This window comes from Sander lucioperca, chromosome 22, assembly GCF_008315115.2.
Source record: "Sander lucioperca isolate FBNREF2018 chromosome 22, SLUC_FBN_1.2, whole genome shotgun sequence".
Lineage (NCBI taxonomy): Eukaryota > Metazoa > Chordata > Actinopteri > Perciformes > Percidae > Sander > Sander lucioperca.
The window spans coordinates 6,176,328-6,194,883 of NC_050194.1; the positions used below are offsets into that span (position 1 = coordinate 6,176,328).

General features: G+C 40.7%; 1 protein-coding gene across 1 annotated transcript in view; it reads right to left on the reverse strand.

Annotated features, from left to right (window-relative positions):
* snx29 (sorting nexin 29) overlaps positions 1-18,556 on the reverse strand; it is a 176,660-nt gene that overhangs the window by 11,726 nt on the left and 146,378 nt on the right. Inside the window, exon 20 of the mRNA XM_031297994.2 lies at positions 6,343-6,482. Within this exon, the coding sequence (XP_031153854.1) occupies positions 6,343-6,482 (140 nt within the window). The remainder of the gene's footprint in view (positions 1-6,342; positions 6,483-18,556) is intronic.

Consider the following 18,556-nt stretch of genomic DNA (forward strand, 5'->3'; position numbering starts at 1 on the left):
GAGACAGACGTGCATATGCAAGTAAAAGTCCTCAACCATCAACTGAACGTTACTTGATATGATGCTCAAGACAATATTATGCAAACATGTCAACATGATGTACTCATGTACTGCTGCAGTTGGTTCTCCGCTGCATCATCTCAACTTTAATGCTAACCTTTTCCGAGGTGACCTTTTGGTCACACAGCCAAAGGGCCCTATCTTGCACCCGGCGCAGCGCAATGCCCAACGCAAGTGTCTTTGCTAGTTTAAGACCTGCGTTGTTTAAATAGCAAATGCACCTGCGCCCATCTTTGCGCACAGGGAGGTGTGTTCAGGTGAATTCTTGGCATATTGCTATCTTGAGGCAGCGGGAAGTGATCGTGCCATTGGCCAACAAAAACCTGGTCTAAAGTCAATAGCGCAGCATTTCATTGTTATTTTAACAGCAAATTAGTAAAATGCGCCTAGGCCTAATGCACAGCGCGCACACACTATGCTTGTTACAAACACACACAGGGAAGTGCAGCAGCACACAAACATGCAAAAAGATTAAAAATATTACGCCATCATAATAGCAATGTGGCCGAAATGGGTTTCCTCAGGAGGGTGGCTGGCGTCTCCCTTAGAGATAGGGTGAGGGGCTCAGTCATCCGTGAGGAGCTCGGAGTAGAGCCGCTGCTCCTTCGCGTCGAAAGGAGCCAGTTGAGGTGGTTCGGGCATCTGGTAAGGATGCTCCCTGGGCGCCTCCCTAGAGGGGTGTTCCAGGCATGTCCAGCTGGAAGGAGGCCTCGGGGAAGACCCAGGACTAGGTGGAGGGATTATATCTCCAACCTGGCCTGGGAACGCCTCGGGATCTCTCAGTCGGAGCTGGTTAATGTGGCTCGGGAAAGGGAAGTTTGGGGTCCCCTGCTGGAGCTGCTACCCCCGCGACCCGTTACCGGATAAGCGGAAGAAGATGGATGGATGGATAATAGCAATGTGCCAAGGTACAAACGTGCCTGGCTTTTAAAGGGAATGGGAGATGACACTCTGATTGGTTTATTGCATGTTATGCCCAAAACACACCTATGAATTAATGAAGACACTAAGTACAACTCTTTTGAACCATGCGCCCAGGGCACGGACCCTTTTTTTCGCCATCAAACTAGCAAAAGTGGATTTGGACACGCCCTAAACGCACCTGCGTCAGGCGCTTCAGGCGCTTTAAGCTTAGATCGTTAAAATAGGACCCAAAGAGTGTTGGCCCATAACATCAGCTGTTCACACCACCAAATAGAGCAGAGTTTGGCCAGTGTCTCCTGTTGTTTTGGTCAAACACTAACAGTTAACCTGCTGTGTTCCTGAGATAAAAGTCAGGAGTATTTGTTACTTACTATGTAACTATGTGTTTGTGATTGTGAATGCCTGCTTACAAGCAGGCAATCACAAACACATAGTTACTGTAAAAGTAGAGGTACATATGAATTAAGATATTAAACCCAGAATAACAATATTTCAATGTAGGAAATAGAACAGAAGAAAGTAATGTGATGTGGCTTGACACTGTAATATTTCATGCCATTCAAATAGAAAGGTTTCTATTTCAGTTCGGAGATATGAGAAGGAGAGATAGGATTATTAAGCCTCTCACGGCAGACTCGACAATGAGCAGTGTGTGCTTTGGGGGTTTACGCAGGCCTATGTTGTACTCTTCTTCTCCTGGACTACGGCCTTTAAAGACTTACCTCTCAATTTGAATCTATCTCTACTGATTTCACTGATGCTACTTGCTACGTGTGATGCCCCTTGAAAAAAAAGGTTTTTAAAATTCAATTTGTTATTTAATTTAATTAGGTAATTCTCAGGAGAGCTCCACCCAGCTTTAACCTGAGCAGAGGCCTAATCAGCCAGAGTAATTGAAATCACCTGCGTGGGCATGCAGGGCCTGCTTCTACTACTGTTGCCCTGGCCACACGGTTTATCAGTGTTTTAAGCCCCCAACGTCTTGCACTAGGATTAGGCAATGGTTATGGTTAGGGTTGGGGTTAAGGTTAGGGTTAGGTGCCTTGAAGTCAACGGTCGCAGCGCTGCCTTGAAGTCGATTAGGCAATGGTTATGGTTAGGGTTAGGGTTAGATGCCTTGAAGTCAACGGTCCCAGCGCTGCCTGGAAGGAGACATTGGGGGCTTAAAACACCATCGAGCGGCCACACATTTAGTTTGTATTCTAGTATTTTCCTGTAACCCATCTGTCAAATTCAGCTGTTACTAAGGTCCCCTGATACTCCACAACCTTTACTATTGGTTTCATGTTCACACTGAGTAGTTGACAAAAGAACTACAAGGTGTAAAAGATAGAATCATATGGACTGAGAGGTAACTCATTCATTGGACAGTTTTGGTGATGTCATCCTGTACAATCGGCGCTGCATGGATCCGTAGGGTAAAATAAATTTCAGTGAGTATGTTTACATGCACACTAATATTCCACTATTATTCGAATGTGACAATATTCCACATTTGATACAGGTCACATGAAGAGCATATTCCGTTTGGATATTCCGAATAAGGCCTTTTTCCGAAATTCAGCATTTTCCGATTAAGACATGTGGGATATGCCAGTATTATTCGGGTTTTAGAGGCATTCTTTGGACATGTATACAGGAATATGAGTCTCAATCGGGTCAGTTGGGACAGTTTGCAAGGCTGCGATAGAGATGCACGCCGAAAAGAAAAGAAGGAGAAACACTCCTACTTTTAAACATTATGAAAGACTTGGAAAACAACAGGGTTTCGGATATGCGTAAACATCGCAAAGCCAACCTTTTCAAGGAGCTGGTTGAAGGAATGAAAGAGGGATGCTGTGTTCGCACGGTCAAAAAACGGTGGAAAACTTTGAAAAAATCCTATTTTGCATGGCTGTATGTAAACGGGAATACAGTATTAGTGGAATATTCACTTACATTAGACATGTAAACAGCTTAGTCGGAATATCGTCTTTTTCGGAATAAGAGCAAAACCGGGAATATTATGTGCATGTAAACGTAGTCAATGACTGAGAGACAGTGGTGGAATGCAAGTACATTTACTCAACTACTGTACTTAAGTACAATTTTGAGGTACTTTACCTGAGTAATTTATTGCTACTCTATACTTTTACGCCACTACATTTATCTCACAGCTTAAGTTACTTTTTACAGATTGAAATTGTTAACCGAAAATATAATCAACTAATAAATGATGTTCTATTATAGATTAAGCTACCCAGCAGTGTATGAAGTAGTTACAATTAGCTCCAGCTTTAACAGCTGCAACATTAAAGTGATGAACACAATAAAGCATCCATAATTATAATCAATAAAATATTATTTATGATTCTGAAATGGGCCATTCTGCATGATGAGTACATTTTTATGCTAATGTTATGTACTTTTACTTAAGTCAAATTCTGAATGCAGGAGTTTTACTTGCAACAGAGTATTCCTACACCGTGGTATTGCTGACAGCAGGTGATGTTGCACTCCAATGCAGTTTATTTATCTTCTCTCATTAACTCTCCAAGCAATGATTAATTACAAGCATTATTAGTCACGACTACAACCAGACCTCATACTGTATGCCAGGAGTCATCAAATACATTTTTCCAAGGGACAGATTTTTCCTAAGCAGACACTCCGGGGGCCGGACTTTCAAATGAAGAAAATGTATTTATACCTAATACGCCTATTCTTATTTTTTTTTCACTTTCTAACTGAATTAATGCTATATTTTGTACATGTATTAGTGTATCAAACGCCTTAAAAAACATGAAAAGTCCATAATGATAACTGGCTCTTTAACTAGAAAATGATCTCAGACTAGGAGGCAGTTCACTGAGGAGTGATGGTTAAAGTCTGTGATTATGGAAACGTCGTTGTAGTATGCTGTGTCCTGATTGGTGGGACATGCTTGCAGAAAGAAAGGGCTGTTGTCAGGTAAACATGTCACTGTCAAAGAGGCTGAAGCGAAAAGTTGATGTGGAAAACCCAAGCTTTAATGATGAATGGACTGATAAGCAGGCCACGCATTTGTCCTGTATGCCCCATTTGCAATGAAACGATGCTGTTGCAAAAGAATACAACCAGCATCATCATCAAGAATAAAGAATGCAAACATAACAATCGCGTCATTCACTGCATATTAAGTAGCCAACATGCATCTGTTTTGGTCATCCATAGATGTACCGCTCCAGCGGAGAGGATTGTTTGTTTAGCCAGCAGCTAAGTTTAAAAGAATTTGTCCAAATTTCAAGATTCATGGCAAACTAAGATACTGTTACTACAAACTGACAGCTTTTATTTTAGTTTTTCTGTAAAAAGAAAATCGCTATTTGCAGAGTAGCGCTGTTTGCGTAAAACAGCACGGTGGACAAGAGTGGACTGTGCAGACAGAGCAGATTGAAATATCGCTTTCTACATGTTTATGCCTGTAGAACAGGTGAGTGCATTGATAAGTATTGACTTTTTACTCGCGAAGGTTTTATTTTAGCCTACTTACAGTAACGAGCCTAGCGTTAGTTCATCTGCCCCAGCGGCCGTTGGTAATCCTCTCTGTATCGTTCCTAGTCAGGTAGTGTGTGTTGTAACGCACACACCTCTCGGCTCAGCTGTGTGTGTGGAGCGAGGGCATCGCACTACAGAATCCCGGCATGTGAGTAGAGCTGCAAATAGGGGGCTGGGTTTGTGCTCTACCTGTGTAATGTTACCTGCTATAAATGCTAAATACCAGAACGCATTTTTTCCTCTTCGAATTTTCTGAATTCATGATTATTCTGCGGGCCGGACTGAAAGCGTTGGCGTGCCGGATGTGGCCCGCGGGCCGCCAGTTGACAATGGCTGCTGTATGTCACAAATAATGTAGAAAAGGTACAAATAGGATGATGTAATAATACGAGGGAGATGGTCTATATACACAGAGTAGAACCAAAAAGCAGCATGCCTCTGTTTAATTTCTGTTCCTTCTGATGTATCTGGGAAAATGTGTGAAAATAAGGTGCATACACGTTACCATGGTTACCAAATGGTCTTGGATAAATCTGTGATCCTAGGAGACTGCTTCCTGGGCAGTTCTCACGATAAACAAATAGATTTGTAGGTTATCCTTTGAATTCATTATAAAATCACATATCTACCATCACACAGTATGGTGCAGTTGGTCTGCTTTGCTTTAATAACACAAACTGCACCCGAGTCTAATTCAGAACCAGAACCAGACTGAGACCCATCTTTTTAAGCGGTCCTGTTCCAGTCTCCAACCCAGGGGCACTGATACGAATGGGCTGAAAGCAACACATAGACTGCACTTGTTTCATTGTTTCTACAAATAAAAATATATATGCCATGAGAATTATTTGAAAAATTGCTAACATCCCATAAGAATGCAAGACATTTTTGGCTTTTAACAAGACCACAAAGTGAAGAGCATTATCTTTATCAACTATGTTGTTGTTGTTGTTGCCTTCGTCTGATGACTCACATGTCTCCAGAGAGGAAATGACATTCCAGTCAGACAGTGTGACAGGTCACGCCAGCTGACTGATCCCAGTGAGTGGAAACTGATGCGAAAATTGACAGGAAATGACTCGACCATCTTATTTTCAGACATAGCCTGGTAGGTAGGTGGGTAGCCGAGGCATCAAGCACTTTCACACTTGCTAGTCTGAGTGCGTGTGAGAGAACATATACGCTTGGATGTGTGAATTATGCGTATGACTGTAAAACGCAGGGAAACGCTGAAGTTAGTTTACAAGGGATTTGGCATTGTCAGTGACATTAATCCTCCCTGTTTGTATCCTGTAACTACTACCACGACAGCTGTGGCAGCTAATTCCTTCTGAAAATCGTGTAGATTAAATTGGTACAATAAACACAAAGTATTGCCAAAAACTGGTATTGGTCCTTTTTAGATGTCGTGTGAGCATACAGTTGGATTTCTGCAATGTTTAAAGGCAGCGCTACATTTATTTTAAATTGGTAAAATTAGCTGATTTCACCATATTAGAATTTGCTGTGGACAAAACACAACAACAAACCGCCATCTAATGCTACAAATATATAAATAAAGTTACAAAGATACACACATTTCCTGATTTCTTTCCCTGACTGTTTCTGTTTGGATTCCTCCACTCAATTCTCTGTAACATTGCAGCATTCATTCACAGACAGGAGGCCTGCACCTGAACACATGTGTTGGCATCCTTCTTCTGAATCACACACACACACACACACACACACACACACACACACACACACACACACACACACACACACACACACACACACACACACACACGCTGGCATAAAGACTTGGACCTGTATTGACCATGCCTGTGTGTGTCCACTTACAGGCAGAAAGGCAGCAGAGACAGCAGGGTCTCTTTGGTGGGGCGGGCTGTGAACTCCGGCAGCGTCTGGATCAGTTTGTTCATTACCATGCGAAGGTAGCCCTGCAGCTGCTTCCTCCTCTCCTCCACAAACTTGGCATCCTGCAGGCAGTTAGAGAGAGAAAGGGAGAGAAAGGGAGAGAGAGGGGGAGGGGGGGAGAGAGAGAGAGAGAGAGAGAGAGAAACAGAGCGGGGAAGGAGAGAGAAGAACAAGTTAGTTATAGAGTTAAAATGGTGCTTGGAAAAGCTGAGGTTAAAGCTGCAACATGCAACTCTTCATCACATTTAAATAATACATTAGTGGGATATATTAAAGCTGCTATAACACATATGTTTATATTAACAATGGATTATATACGTATGTGTCATGTGAAAGGTGTTCTCTTGTAGTGATGAATCCACAAAGAATGGTCAACCGATTCTGCAGTTCCTTTCAGCTCTACGGAGCTTTAAAGTGTCTTTAGGCTCATTGCTTTTGGTTTTCTGGCCCACAACTTTCCTGTTTTACTGTACCGCTCCCATTAGTGATGTTTTTAGATGCAACAGGCAGCTGTTTACAGCAAAAACGAGCAGATCAGTTTCTTCTCCTGAAAATCTCTCCTGCTTTCCTGCTCAGCAAATCCGTCATCATAATAGCAATGCACCAAGGTACAAACGCGGCTGGCTTTTAAAGGGAATGGGAGAAGACACTCTGATTGGTTTATTGCATGTTACGCCCAAAACACAGCTATGATTAATTAAGACACTAAGTACAAGCCTTTTGAACCATGCCCCTGGTGCATGGACCCTTTTTTCCGCCGTTAAACTAGCAAAAGTGGATTCGTACACGCCTTAAACGCACCTGTGCCAGGCGCTTCACGACATGCGCTTAGATCGTTAAAATAGGGCCCTGTGTCTTGTTGCTGTGCCAGGATCCATCTTGCATAGGTGTCCCGTGTGATTTGTCCTGCTACACTATAAAATTTCCCATAATGCTGCCAATGACCAGGCTTCCAAATCCCATATTTCCCATGACTGGCAATGCTACACACTTAGTAAAAAAAAACATGCATTTTCGAGGATTAACACACCTCGATATTTGAGTTTATTTTGTCATTTGGTTGCTGATGAATGTAGGCAAGGTCATACAGTATGAATATTCAGACTTCCCTCCTTGAGCAACTCTGGAGGCACAGGCACACAGCCACATGGCCAATGTTAGCACGGCTAATCGGTGTCCAGCTAGGCTCAGAACAAAGCCTGGGCAACGCTCCGTTTTACTCTGTGGTGCTTGGGACTGGAACAAACAGCCAGTATAGGAGGCCAACATTTCCCTGTTTTTGAAACTATTGCTTCTCTTTTGATCTAAAATCCCAACACCCAAGTGAATTGAATTGCCTTAAAATATAAATTTCATTCTTTGGTACAAAAAGTCCTGGTATCAAAAAGAATTTCACAATTAATGCACTGATAGCAAAAGGCTGTCGTTGGTTTTAATTCATTAATTAATGGACTACTTGTTTATAAATTGTTAACATCTGAGTCCCATGGGAATTCCTCTTTTTTGGTTTCAACAAGCTACCTGCAATTTTTGACATTTGCACTACCAGTAATGCCTTTGGAAAAACATGAATATGATACAATTCAAGATTGCACTGCCTCTAATTTGAAAATAAGGAAGACAATAAAATGCATAACAGCTGTAAAAGGGAAAGAAATACGGCAACGTATTTTTTTCCCGTATTTGCGGGATTGTCTGCAACATTACATGGTCACATTATTTTGGTTTTATTGTTTAAAAGACAAAAAAATGTAATTTATTAGTGTTATTTTAACTCTTACAATGAACAGAAGAAAATCTAACATAAAAAAAAACAAAACAATTTGCCAATTAAATAGTCACTAGGTTAACCCTTCATGTTTATTTACTTTACTTAGGGACGCATTAGGGACTCTGATGCGCTATTAGCAGCTCATATTTTTCAATATCCATAACAATATCTTTTTGTCAATGTGCAGAAAAATGCAAAAAAATAGGAAACAACCACAGAGGGTGTAATGCATGAGGGATGTCATGCTATTCTCCCAAGCTCTACACAGATCTGTAAAGCCACCTTAACCAATCAGTGGCAAGCATTCTGGCTCTGCTCCACCCATGTGTCCTGAAGGCTTTCATTTTGAGGTTATCAATATAAATGTATAAGTGTAATATGATGTCAGAAGAATTATGATTCATAGTTTTAGTTAAATTTGATTTGTGTGAGTCAAGAAACAACTTTTCATTTTACGGGGAAACAAATCCACAACTTCTTGTAGGCAGATGTGTGCATAAGTGCATGCAAACTTATTCATCATTAAAAACAAATTAAAAACAACCGTCAACAGTTTTGCTAATGTTGTACCCTTGAGTCACTAACTGTGTGTGGATCACTGCGTATCCAAATAAAGCTGTGTATAATAACAAGGTGGAAAATGTGGTGGGAAGAATTTCAAAATGTCCACACATGCACATCAGCTGCATATTCATGGTACAGTACATTCACATTTTGCATCTGTGAACCTACCAAACATTTGGTAGATGATATGCAGTACAGTGGCTACAGACAACTTTTAAAACAGGCAAGTAGATAAGAGGTTCACCGTTGCCCCAAGTAGTGGATAAGTGTGTAAGTTTAAGGGAGTAATAGTGGATAACTAAACACATGCTGCGTGCAGGGTCAAATAGGCGCGGTAGGACTGGGTAAATCTTATGTGTCAGATTAGGCAGTGCGTGCAAGCATGGGTTTCATGCTATGTCAACACAATAAGGGACACCCTGACTGCTTTCATAGATGTCAGAGCAGTAATAACACTAATGGACATCATGACAGATTCATTCTCTTGTGGAGACTGGGAGGAGGGCTGAGGAGGCCAGGTCCTGTTTGCAGAGCAGAAACTACTGTGGCATCCTGATGCAGGTGCAAGGCTGATTCTGTCCTCTTACATCTTGTCTGCTTACATCAAGCTATCTCAACACTGCTCTTTCCTAGTCCTCCACCCCCCCCCCATGTTTCTTTCCACACCACTATACTTATTTGACATGAAGCCTTAATCAGTCTATTGTTATTCATCATCATATAGGGAAGGACATGTAAAGGCAGATAAAAAACATGGAGGTGAGCAAGGCCTATTTCCGTCTTCTACAGGAGCTACATCAATCACACACATCCTGTTCAACCAGTATAAAGGAAGATTATACGAAGGCAGTTACATATTTTGTAAATAAATTGAAACCTGAATCTGTTTTTGGACATCTGTTTAACCATAAAATAAATTATTATACCGTAGAAAAGTAGAAACGTAAAAAAAAAAGGCTTACAAAACGAAGCTTAAACTAGACAGCTAAAACAAGAGAGCTATATCCAAGGAAAGCTAGCAAGCGAGAGCTAGCCTTAGCAAAATCTAAAACTAACTTTCCCCTTATTATTTCCCCTCAATTTAAATGGAAAATATAAATGTTTCCAATATCCATGAACTGACATATTGGTTCATTGAGTTAGTCATTCCTCTTAACTAAATGTGGCAGTAACGTAGCTCAATCCAATCACAACAGTGAAGAAAACAGCTAAACCTGCTACGTGTAACTAGCTTAGCGGATCTCAGTAGCTGCTTTCTCAGCTTTTGTGAATGTATGCATGGTGTGGGTAAGATACATTTAAATCAAATATTGAAGTGTACTCAACTGTAAATTAATTTATTATATTGATTTTACTACAAATATTAAAAGTAAAAGTACATACAGCAAAACAGACATTTAATTCATGTAAGCTAAGGGTTTTTCTTAAAACAAACTAATAAAAATAAATAGATGGGTAGATATTACATTTTCCCATCACATTCTGTAAAGATTAGAGTACAGTAGTTGTAATTCTTTTTTTTTTTAGAGAAAATGTGATGTAATTTTTGGCAAAACTTTACACTTTTTTTTTTTCATTGCTTCTGTTTGCCTTTCTATGGCAGTACATATTGTTTATGGACTCTTTCCTGTGTCCATTCTTGCTGCTCTCACCTCTAGATGTCATAAATGTCACGGATTCTAGTTGCAAGATAAGACATTTCTATATGCATACTTATCAGCAGCGTATGCGGTTATACGTGATCATAAAATGGTCATGTGAAGGCAGAAAGATAAACTGGACTTATATATACTGTACATGCATAAACACACGCACACACACATAAATGTCACTTCCCAGTGAGAAGAGATAAGCAGGAGAGGTGAGAAGTCAATGGAAGAGAAGCGAGGTCTCCACAACTGCTCAGTGACCATACTGCCAGGTTACGCCTTTCAATTCTGGGGGAGGAAGGAACTACATGTTGCCTGGCAACAAAAAACACTCTTAGAAGTGAAAAGTAACTACACCTTACGGTATCAACCACTTTTGTTTTCTCAAAACTCAAAAAAGACTTCGATCCTGCTTAAAATTCTGGAATAACTGTGTGACAAACTGTATATTCCTGTTATGGCTTTTTTGTTTTATTTCTTTACAGAGAGAGAGAGAGAGAGAGAGAGAGAGAGAGAGAGAGAGAGAGACAGGAGGGATGTAGGGATGCCACGTAATAGAAGTCCCGGGCCAGATTTGCTGGTTGCATAATAAGCTGCTGTCTTGGCAATTCAGACAGTTATAACGAGCAGACTGTGAACAGATTTTGTGTATGTATATCCTCTATGTGAATCTGGCCCTTGGTGTCTGGTGTATTTTCTGGAAACAAAAACTTTCTTAGCTCCACATATACAGTCAAAATAAAATGTAAACACAATCTCCCAGGTCACCACTTTAAATAGGAACATCAACCTACAGTAAGTGCTGATTTAAACCTGCAGTACACTTGAATTAAATGAGAGTGGGCAGCATTGGTACATGCTGGCAACAAAACAAGGTCAACATTTTCCACCAAGTCAGCTGACACTGGACCACAGCGAGGCTGAACGGGCAGTTCTCCAGGGCCATGCATAAAACATCACAGGCAATACAGGAATTCTCACACCTCCACTATACTTGACATAATTAAAAGCGTAAAACATGTTTATTGCATAATATGTGAACCCAACATACAGTACAAAAACTGGTTAATAATTCACTTTGTAGTTTCTGATTAATTTATCAGGGCAGCCTTGGCACTCCGCTCTTTGTATGAGCAGATGGGGCGGCTGCCGAGGGCAAATGATCGCTGTGTGAGTGCCGTTTCTTTCTGCTATGATTACCTTTCAGGACTCGTATGAAATGTTACCGTAATTACAATCATCAAAAGCCATAATGTCCCATTGCCATTGTTGTAAATTCCATTGAAACAAATATGTGGTACCTAAGAAAGCATCAATTAATGATTTGAATCATTGTTTTCATCTTGCCTCTACTCTACCCCTGTGTAAATGTCATCCTGTTTAACTCAGTGTTTCTGTGTAGATTTCAATATATTATTGTTAATGAATTGTTGAGCATACGATTGGTTGACAGTGATGATCATTTCCAGCCTGGGAACCAGATGAATCTGCAAACTCATGTTATATTTGCTCTGGCAGATGCGTCTGGTCCCCGTTCAGACAATCACAACTCTTTATCGCATACAGGGCTGTGTTTGATACGATGACTGACAACTTTTTGAACCTTCGCGCTTTATGCAAAACATAAGATGACATCATTTTTGGCTTGTGCACCCTTGTTAGGGGTGCATGATTTATCGACTCAATATTGTTATCGCAATGTCACGTTGCACAATATTATATCGAAAGGGGTTGCAATGTTTGCAATATTTTGTTTATATTGTGGACCGCTGCGTCCCATCAGTTGGCCAGTTACCGTGCCACTTGCACATGTTAGTACACGTCAGCGCACGGGTCCACTACGTGACAAACCCTATGTGGCATACCATGTGTGTGCGTATTTCGACAGAGTGACAGTGTAAGTGAAGAAATAGATAGAGTCAACTAAACGGAACAAATCAGAAAAGCCAAAGAAAAGTTGTATCCTGTTCTCTTTAGTTATATATTTTATACTGTACAACCAGTAAAACATGTCCTGTTCTGTAGACATGGTCCTTATTTATTTATTCATGTTGTACCAGTCCAATATGACTGTCAGTTGAAATAAACCTTGTGTTGTAAGAAAACTTGTTTTATTTGTTATGAATCTATTTTGATGCGTTTTCCCATAACTTTTGTAATTTTACATATTTTCAAAAATATCAAAATTAATATCTATATCCCAATATTCAAAATCGATATCGCAATGTCACATTTTGTCAATATCGTGTAACCCTAACCCTTGTGCCGGTGACACTACGGCGAGCATAAACCACGCTGAGTAAAGAGGAGCACCATTGAGGCATTTTCGCAAACAACCAAGATGGCTGCAGCTGATGTGGAACTTTCTGCTGAAGTACTATTTTTCAAATTCTATTGGCAAGAATGGCAACACATATTAATGCTTCACCATCACAGCTCATATCTGCATGCTGTAGTCGTTTTAGATTTGTCCGTCGCTCAGCACTCTGCACATGATGTTCCGTTACTCTGATTGTTTGAAGATCTATCCAATTGCGTCCACGGACGGTCTACGGCCGTTGAAACGAAACGAAAAAATTAACTGAGAGGTTCGAGACTAACTTGTTGCATTTACGGCCAGATCACTCACACACTGCTCTCCATGCTTCAAAAAAAATTATACTTGTGTATGTATTAATCAAACTAAATAAAGCGTGTAAATTAGTGAGTTGTAGGTGTTGTAGGTGTAGCTGTTCTGCCCTTTGTTATAAGCTAAGCTAACTAGGGTTGTGTATTGGCAAGAATCTGGCGATACGATAAGTATCACGATACATGGGTCACGATTCAATATATTGCAATATATGTCGATACTGTGCGTAAGGCAATATATATTGGGATTTTTTAAAAGTCTAATTGTAGAAAAACTAATATTTAAAAAAAGACATGATGTGCATAAAAGTCAAAGAAGTTTACTTTAGGTAAACAATTCAGTACACAGAAAATCAAACTGCCAGTTTGGGATTGTGGTTCACAGGTTTTTAGTGAGCTAATTGTTATATGCTAAAGTAGGCCAAAGTTCAGCCATAGCTACATTGTTAGCTTCTAGCAAAAAGTCAGGCACTGCTAGGCGAGGACACTAGTGGTGTGTCTCAGCACAAAAAAACAACAAAAAAAAAACAAAAATCAATGTGTTTTTGAAAATCGATACAGTATTGCAAAATAAAATATTGCGATACTCAAGTGTATCGATTTTTTCTTACACCCCTAAAGCTAACGGGATGCTGTCTGTATAGCCTTAGATTTAACTGACAGATATGAGAGTGGTATGGTTTTTCTCATCAAACTCTCTGGCAGAGGGCAGATAAGCAAGTTTCACCAACTGTGGAACTTCTGCTTTGAAAAATACTCACTTCAGAAAGTTTTGGATTAACAGGGACTGAAAGCTAAATCGGAGCCTAAAGGTAACAGTGAAATTGATGACGTGATCAGATTCATTGACACTAGTCCAGTCTACTTTGGCCCTTTCTTAATACAGGTGGGGATACTCAAGCTGAGCAACCGAGACCTCCCAAGCCATGCTGGCACATTGCAAATGTTTTTTCACTGCACAGCAAAGCAAAAAAAAGTTTTCTGTTGCTTTTTAATAGTTTACTGTGGCTGTTCCTGCTTATACTGTTCCTCCTATCAGTATTTTAAACTGATCCACTGAACAATAAGCACCAAACATGTCCATATCATCGGCAAAAAAAAAAATCGCTCAGCTGGATTAGTGATATACATATATTTTCTATAGCTGCTTCACAATTGAAGTCTCTTGCTGGTTTGCTAGCGGAACGATTTTAATCCATTTTAATGTGAAGCAGCAGCAGGAAACATTAGGTTTGCATCAGCAGTAAGTTAATCAGCAGCTCTGATGCGGCAGGAAGCGATCCGTACAGACAGGTACCTCGGAGTGAAACTGAACTCTAAATTACAGAGACAAAGCCAGTACTGAGAGCTAACACAAACAGCCTTTTAAAAACAAAGCTCTCACTTCACAGTCAGATGGCATGCAAAAATCGCTGACACATCTTATTAGTCTGCAATTGTTGACTTCAGAACTTGACAAAATAAAAGTATATCTTCTACACAGTAGAGTTCTCATATGCCTGCTCACTAAACATGGACGCGCTGATTGAGAGTGCTTTCTACCGTACTGAAGAAACCGCCTAAAAAATTCTTTTACATTGTGTCTCTTTTTTAATCTGTAGCTCCTGGGAAAAGAAAACCACGTCGTCTCCATTTGCGACCTTGAAAGAAAAGAAAAAAGGGAGCGGGATAAAAGCCAAAAATGAAGCAATTTGTATCGAAGCCTAAGGCAGATGAGTGACTTGCGTGAGCAGGAGGGGAGACAGTGATACAAGTGGGCAAATGAGAGAAATTGATATAGAGTGGATGAGAACAAAAAACAAAGGAATAGCAAATGCCTTTAGACATAAGTCATAAAAATCTAGATGAGGTGCGGCCAGCGAGAAAAGCTGATAGCTGGACTCTGGGGTGTGACAACAACGTGTCTTTGATGTAATCATTCTGCCCCCTCTCTGTCTCAGCGTTAGCATCAGAAGGGATTTGACAGGCGCGGCTTGGGAACATTTAGCCTGTATGCCTGGCCAGGCCCCTGACAAATCAGATGATTAAGAGCTGTCACAGGCTGTGTGTGTGTGTGTGTGTGTGTGTGTGTGTGTGTGTGTGTGTGTGTGTGTGTGTGCGTGCGTGCGTGCGTGCGTGCGTGCGTGCGTGCGTGCGTGCGTGCGTGCGTGCGTAACATCATCTGTATTGTTAGGTCACGCAGCTGGAGATTCTGGCCTAAAGTGCTTGGAGACACAGAGAGGGAGAGTCTCATTAGCAGGACTGAGATAAACAGATGCACAAATGAGTCAAAGAGGCAAAGTCTGGATGGCGACGAGGCCTCACGGGGCCACCGCTACCACTGTCTGGGTCAACCCGGCCACTGGCTGCTGTGACATGAGCCAATTTCTAAAAAGAAATGGATCCAAATGATGATTCCCTCAACTGTATTTACATGATCGCTACCTAAATAGTGATAACTAAAGGTGTCCTGTTTACAATCACCACAGTCCGAAAGGGGTTCTGCATATACACATACACACATGATCTGTAATCTATGGATAGATAATCTGCAGATACCTAAAAGTCAAAAGGGTGAGTGTATAGAAAGAGTTAAATTATTTAAAAAATGGTCATCTGAAGTACTGTTTGCATAACAGATTTTCATTTGCTGAACGTTTCAAGCTAAATCTAATGAGTATTTAACTGGGCCAGTTTATTCTGAGTGAGGTCTTATTCTAAATGTCAACACATATGCCATTTGGCTCCATTTATCCTGCATTAATCCTCAAGACAAATGACTGTAATGTCTCTCAGCTGTAAACTACACAATTTCAAACTTCACGTACCACAACTCGACCTGGAGTTGTACATATTAAAAATGCAATGATGAAGCTTCCCTTCTCTGAAATGCAATCACAGGGGTTTTTTTCCCACATTATTTCACTTCACTGTTCAAGGAGAAACTGAGGTATTTCTGAGAGTTCTGAGAATGACGCTCGAAATGCTTTAAAGAGCCAACTTTTGAATTAAAAATGTATTTGCTTAACGAAAAGACACATGTATCAAGTAAACACTTGAATACAATTACACTGACAGTGGAGGCAGAGATGTTTGGGTTGTTCATGGGCCCATCCGACAGATGAGTTAGTTTGTGGAAGTTATTTAGGGCGCGTTCACACCTAACCTGTTTGGTTCAGTTAAAATTCTGGTCCGTTTGCCCGGTTAGTATTTTTCATTTGGGCTGATGTGAAAGCTGTCAATCACACCCTGGTGCAGACCAAACAACTGAACCGAGAGCACTTGAAAAGGTGGGTCTCGGACTCCGGTGCCGTTTGTTTGACCACTACTAATAAATCAACCTGCTGATCATGAAATCTGTTCAGGAAGGGATCTTATAATTGATCTGTATAAGGCAATGTACAGTATATAACCTATTTATCATTTGTTAAACATGGTAACACCTATGCGTGGGTATTTTCCCCGATAGGTTGAAAGCTGTTAAAACTGCTGTGCTTGTATCCGACTGTGTGTACTTTTTCAGCTCATTAAGTCCGTTATAAAGTGTGTTACAACAATCGCACAGTAATAAGCCCCGAATCATTACTGTACTGTACAAAACGCCTCCTTCTCGTCCTGTCTCTACCTGTTAGTCTTTATTCATAACATGTGGTCGTTTTGCAGTCTAATTATACTAATAATGCATAATCAGTTATTTCTTTGTGAGCTCTTTATGACACCAAAGAACATAAATTAGCATTAAAAAAAACAAACATTAAAGTGCTGCATAAACTTCTGTCAAGTCACCGGAATTTAATTTCCTTGTGTAGGTCCTGATGATGCAGGATGACAATCACCAAAACTGTCCAATCAACGAGTTACCCGTCTGTCCGCATAACTTCATGTTAAAGGACAATTCCGGCGCAGATGTGTACCTATTCGATCTCTCTCTGGGACATGTTTTCATGCTAATCAAATGTGTTTGTAGCTTGAAACAAGCTAACGCGGATCGCTGATTAGCTTACAACGCTAGTATTCGGGGTACAGGGAAAGTAAAAACAAATCGCTATTTATACCACTAAAAAGGCTCAAAATATCACCACCAGAATTGTCCTTTAACTCCTCTTGGGTGGTTTGTAAAAAGTCAATGACCGAAGTCAGGAACAAGTAGTTTTTGAATATCACAAGTCATGCTTCAAATGTCACTGCCGCTCGGACTGGAAAGGTTGAGAACGGTGCATAAAATACTGCTAAAAACAATACAGACAATGGCACACATTATTTATTTCGTATTGGTTTAAGTTAAGCTCACACCCAGTTAACACCTCTGTGATTCACCTTCCCTTCCTGTTTTGCACGAGTGTGACGAGCCCTGACACAAGGCAGGAGATTAGCTAAACATTCCAATCACAGGGCACCAGCATGGAAGCTGGAAGTGTTAGCTTAGATCATCTAAGTGTGTGTGTGTGTGTGTGTGTGTGTGTGTGTGTGTGTGTGTGTGTAGGGTACCTGTTACATGTGATAGGTGTGTGCAACATTTTAACATATGATTTCTAATGACTTAAATCCATAGCAGATGCTCTTTGACAACTACAGCTGTGTTTCCCTCAGAGCTGTCAATCATTTCGGGAAGTGTGTGTGTGTGATGATGAAACTGACAGTTTTCTGTGCATGTAACACAGTTAGTAAGGGCTGTTTGTGTGCACACATTTCCTCTACTACCTGATCTCCACTGACAGTTCGTATGTTTTATCCTTTCCAGAGCGAACCACAGCAGAGCAGACATTCACAATGCTGTTTAAAAGGCTTTTGAAGGTCTCTCCCTCTCACATCGCTCCTGACATTAACATTTCTCCATCATTAGCCGCACATCATAGTGAGAGGATGTGTGTGCGTGCGTGCGTGCGTGCGTGCGTGCGTGCGTGCGTGCGTGCGTGGGTGGGTGGGTGGTTGGGTGTGTGTTTTCTGTATGTGTATCAAAAATCAGCTTTGGAAAGTGTCACTTTGTAATGGATGAAAGCAGGAAAGAGGCTTAAAGAGAGATTGTTAACAAAAACAAAGATGAGAAAAATATACAAATGCACATGAACAGGGAGGGACACAAAAACAGAAACAGAAGGGCTGGGAGTGAAGCTGCAACAGAACAGCAACACCTTTTATCAACAGGTTTTGTCATCGTCCTTACGTAACTAAACGTTTTGAGAAGCTGCCAAACGAGGTTCCTAAATGAATTCCTTATCATCAAATATCATCATATATTAAGCATTTTGTATGTACTTTTGAAAGACACTACAGTAGCTGCATTACAGAGGTATACAAAGGTGAAATCCCTGATGGTACCCAGAGTAGGTTTTGACCACTAGTAACACTATAGAGCAAAGTGTGGGTCCACATTTCTGTAGGTATCTTGCACTCACACAATTTGGTTGGTTTCGTGCTATTTTCCTGGTCAACAGTTGGAGGTGGATTATTGGGTTATAGCGGAATTTATTCGAACATAATTTTTTTTAAAGTGACAGCCGTTGAATGTAAACAATAGCCATGTTTCCATTCAATTGTCAAGCGA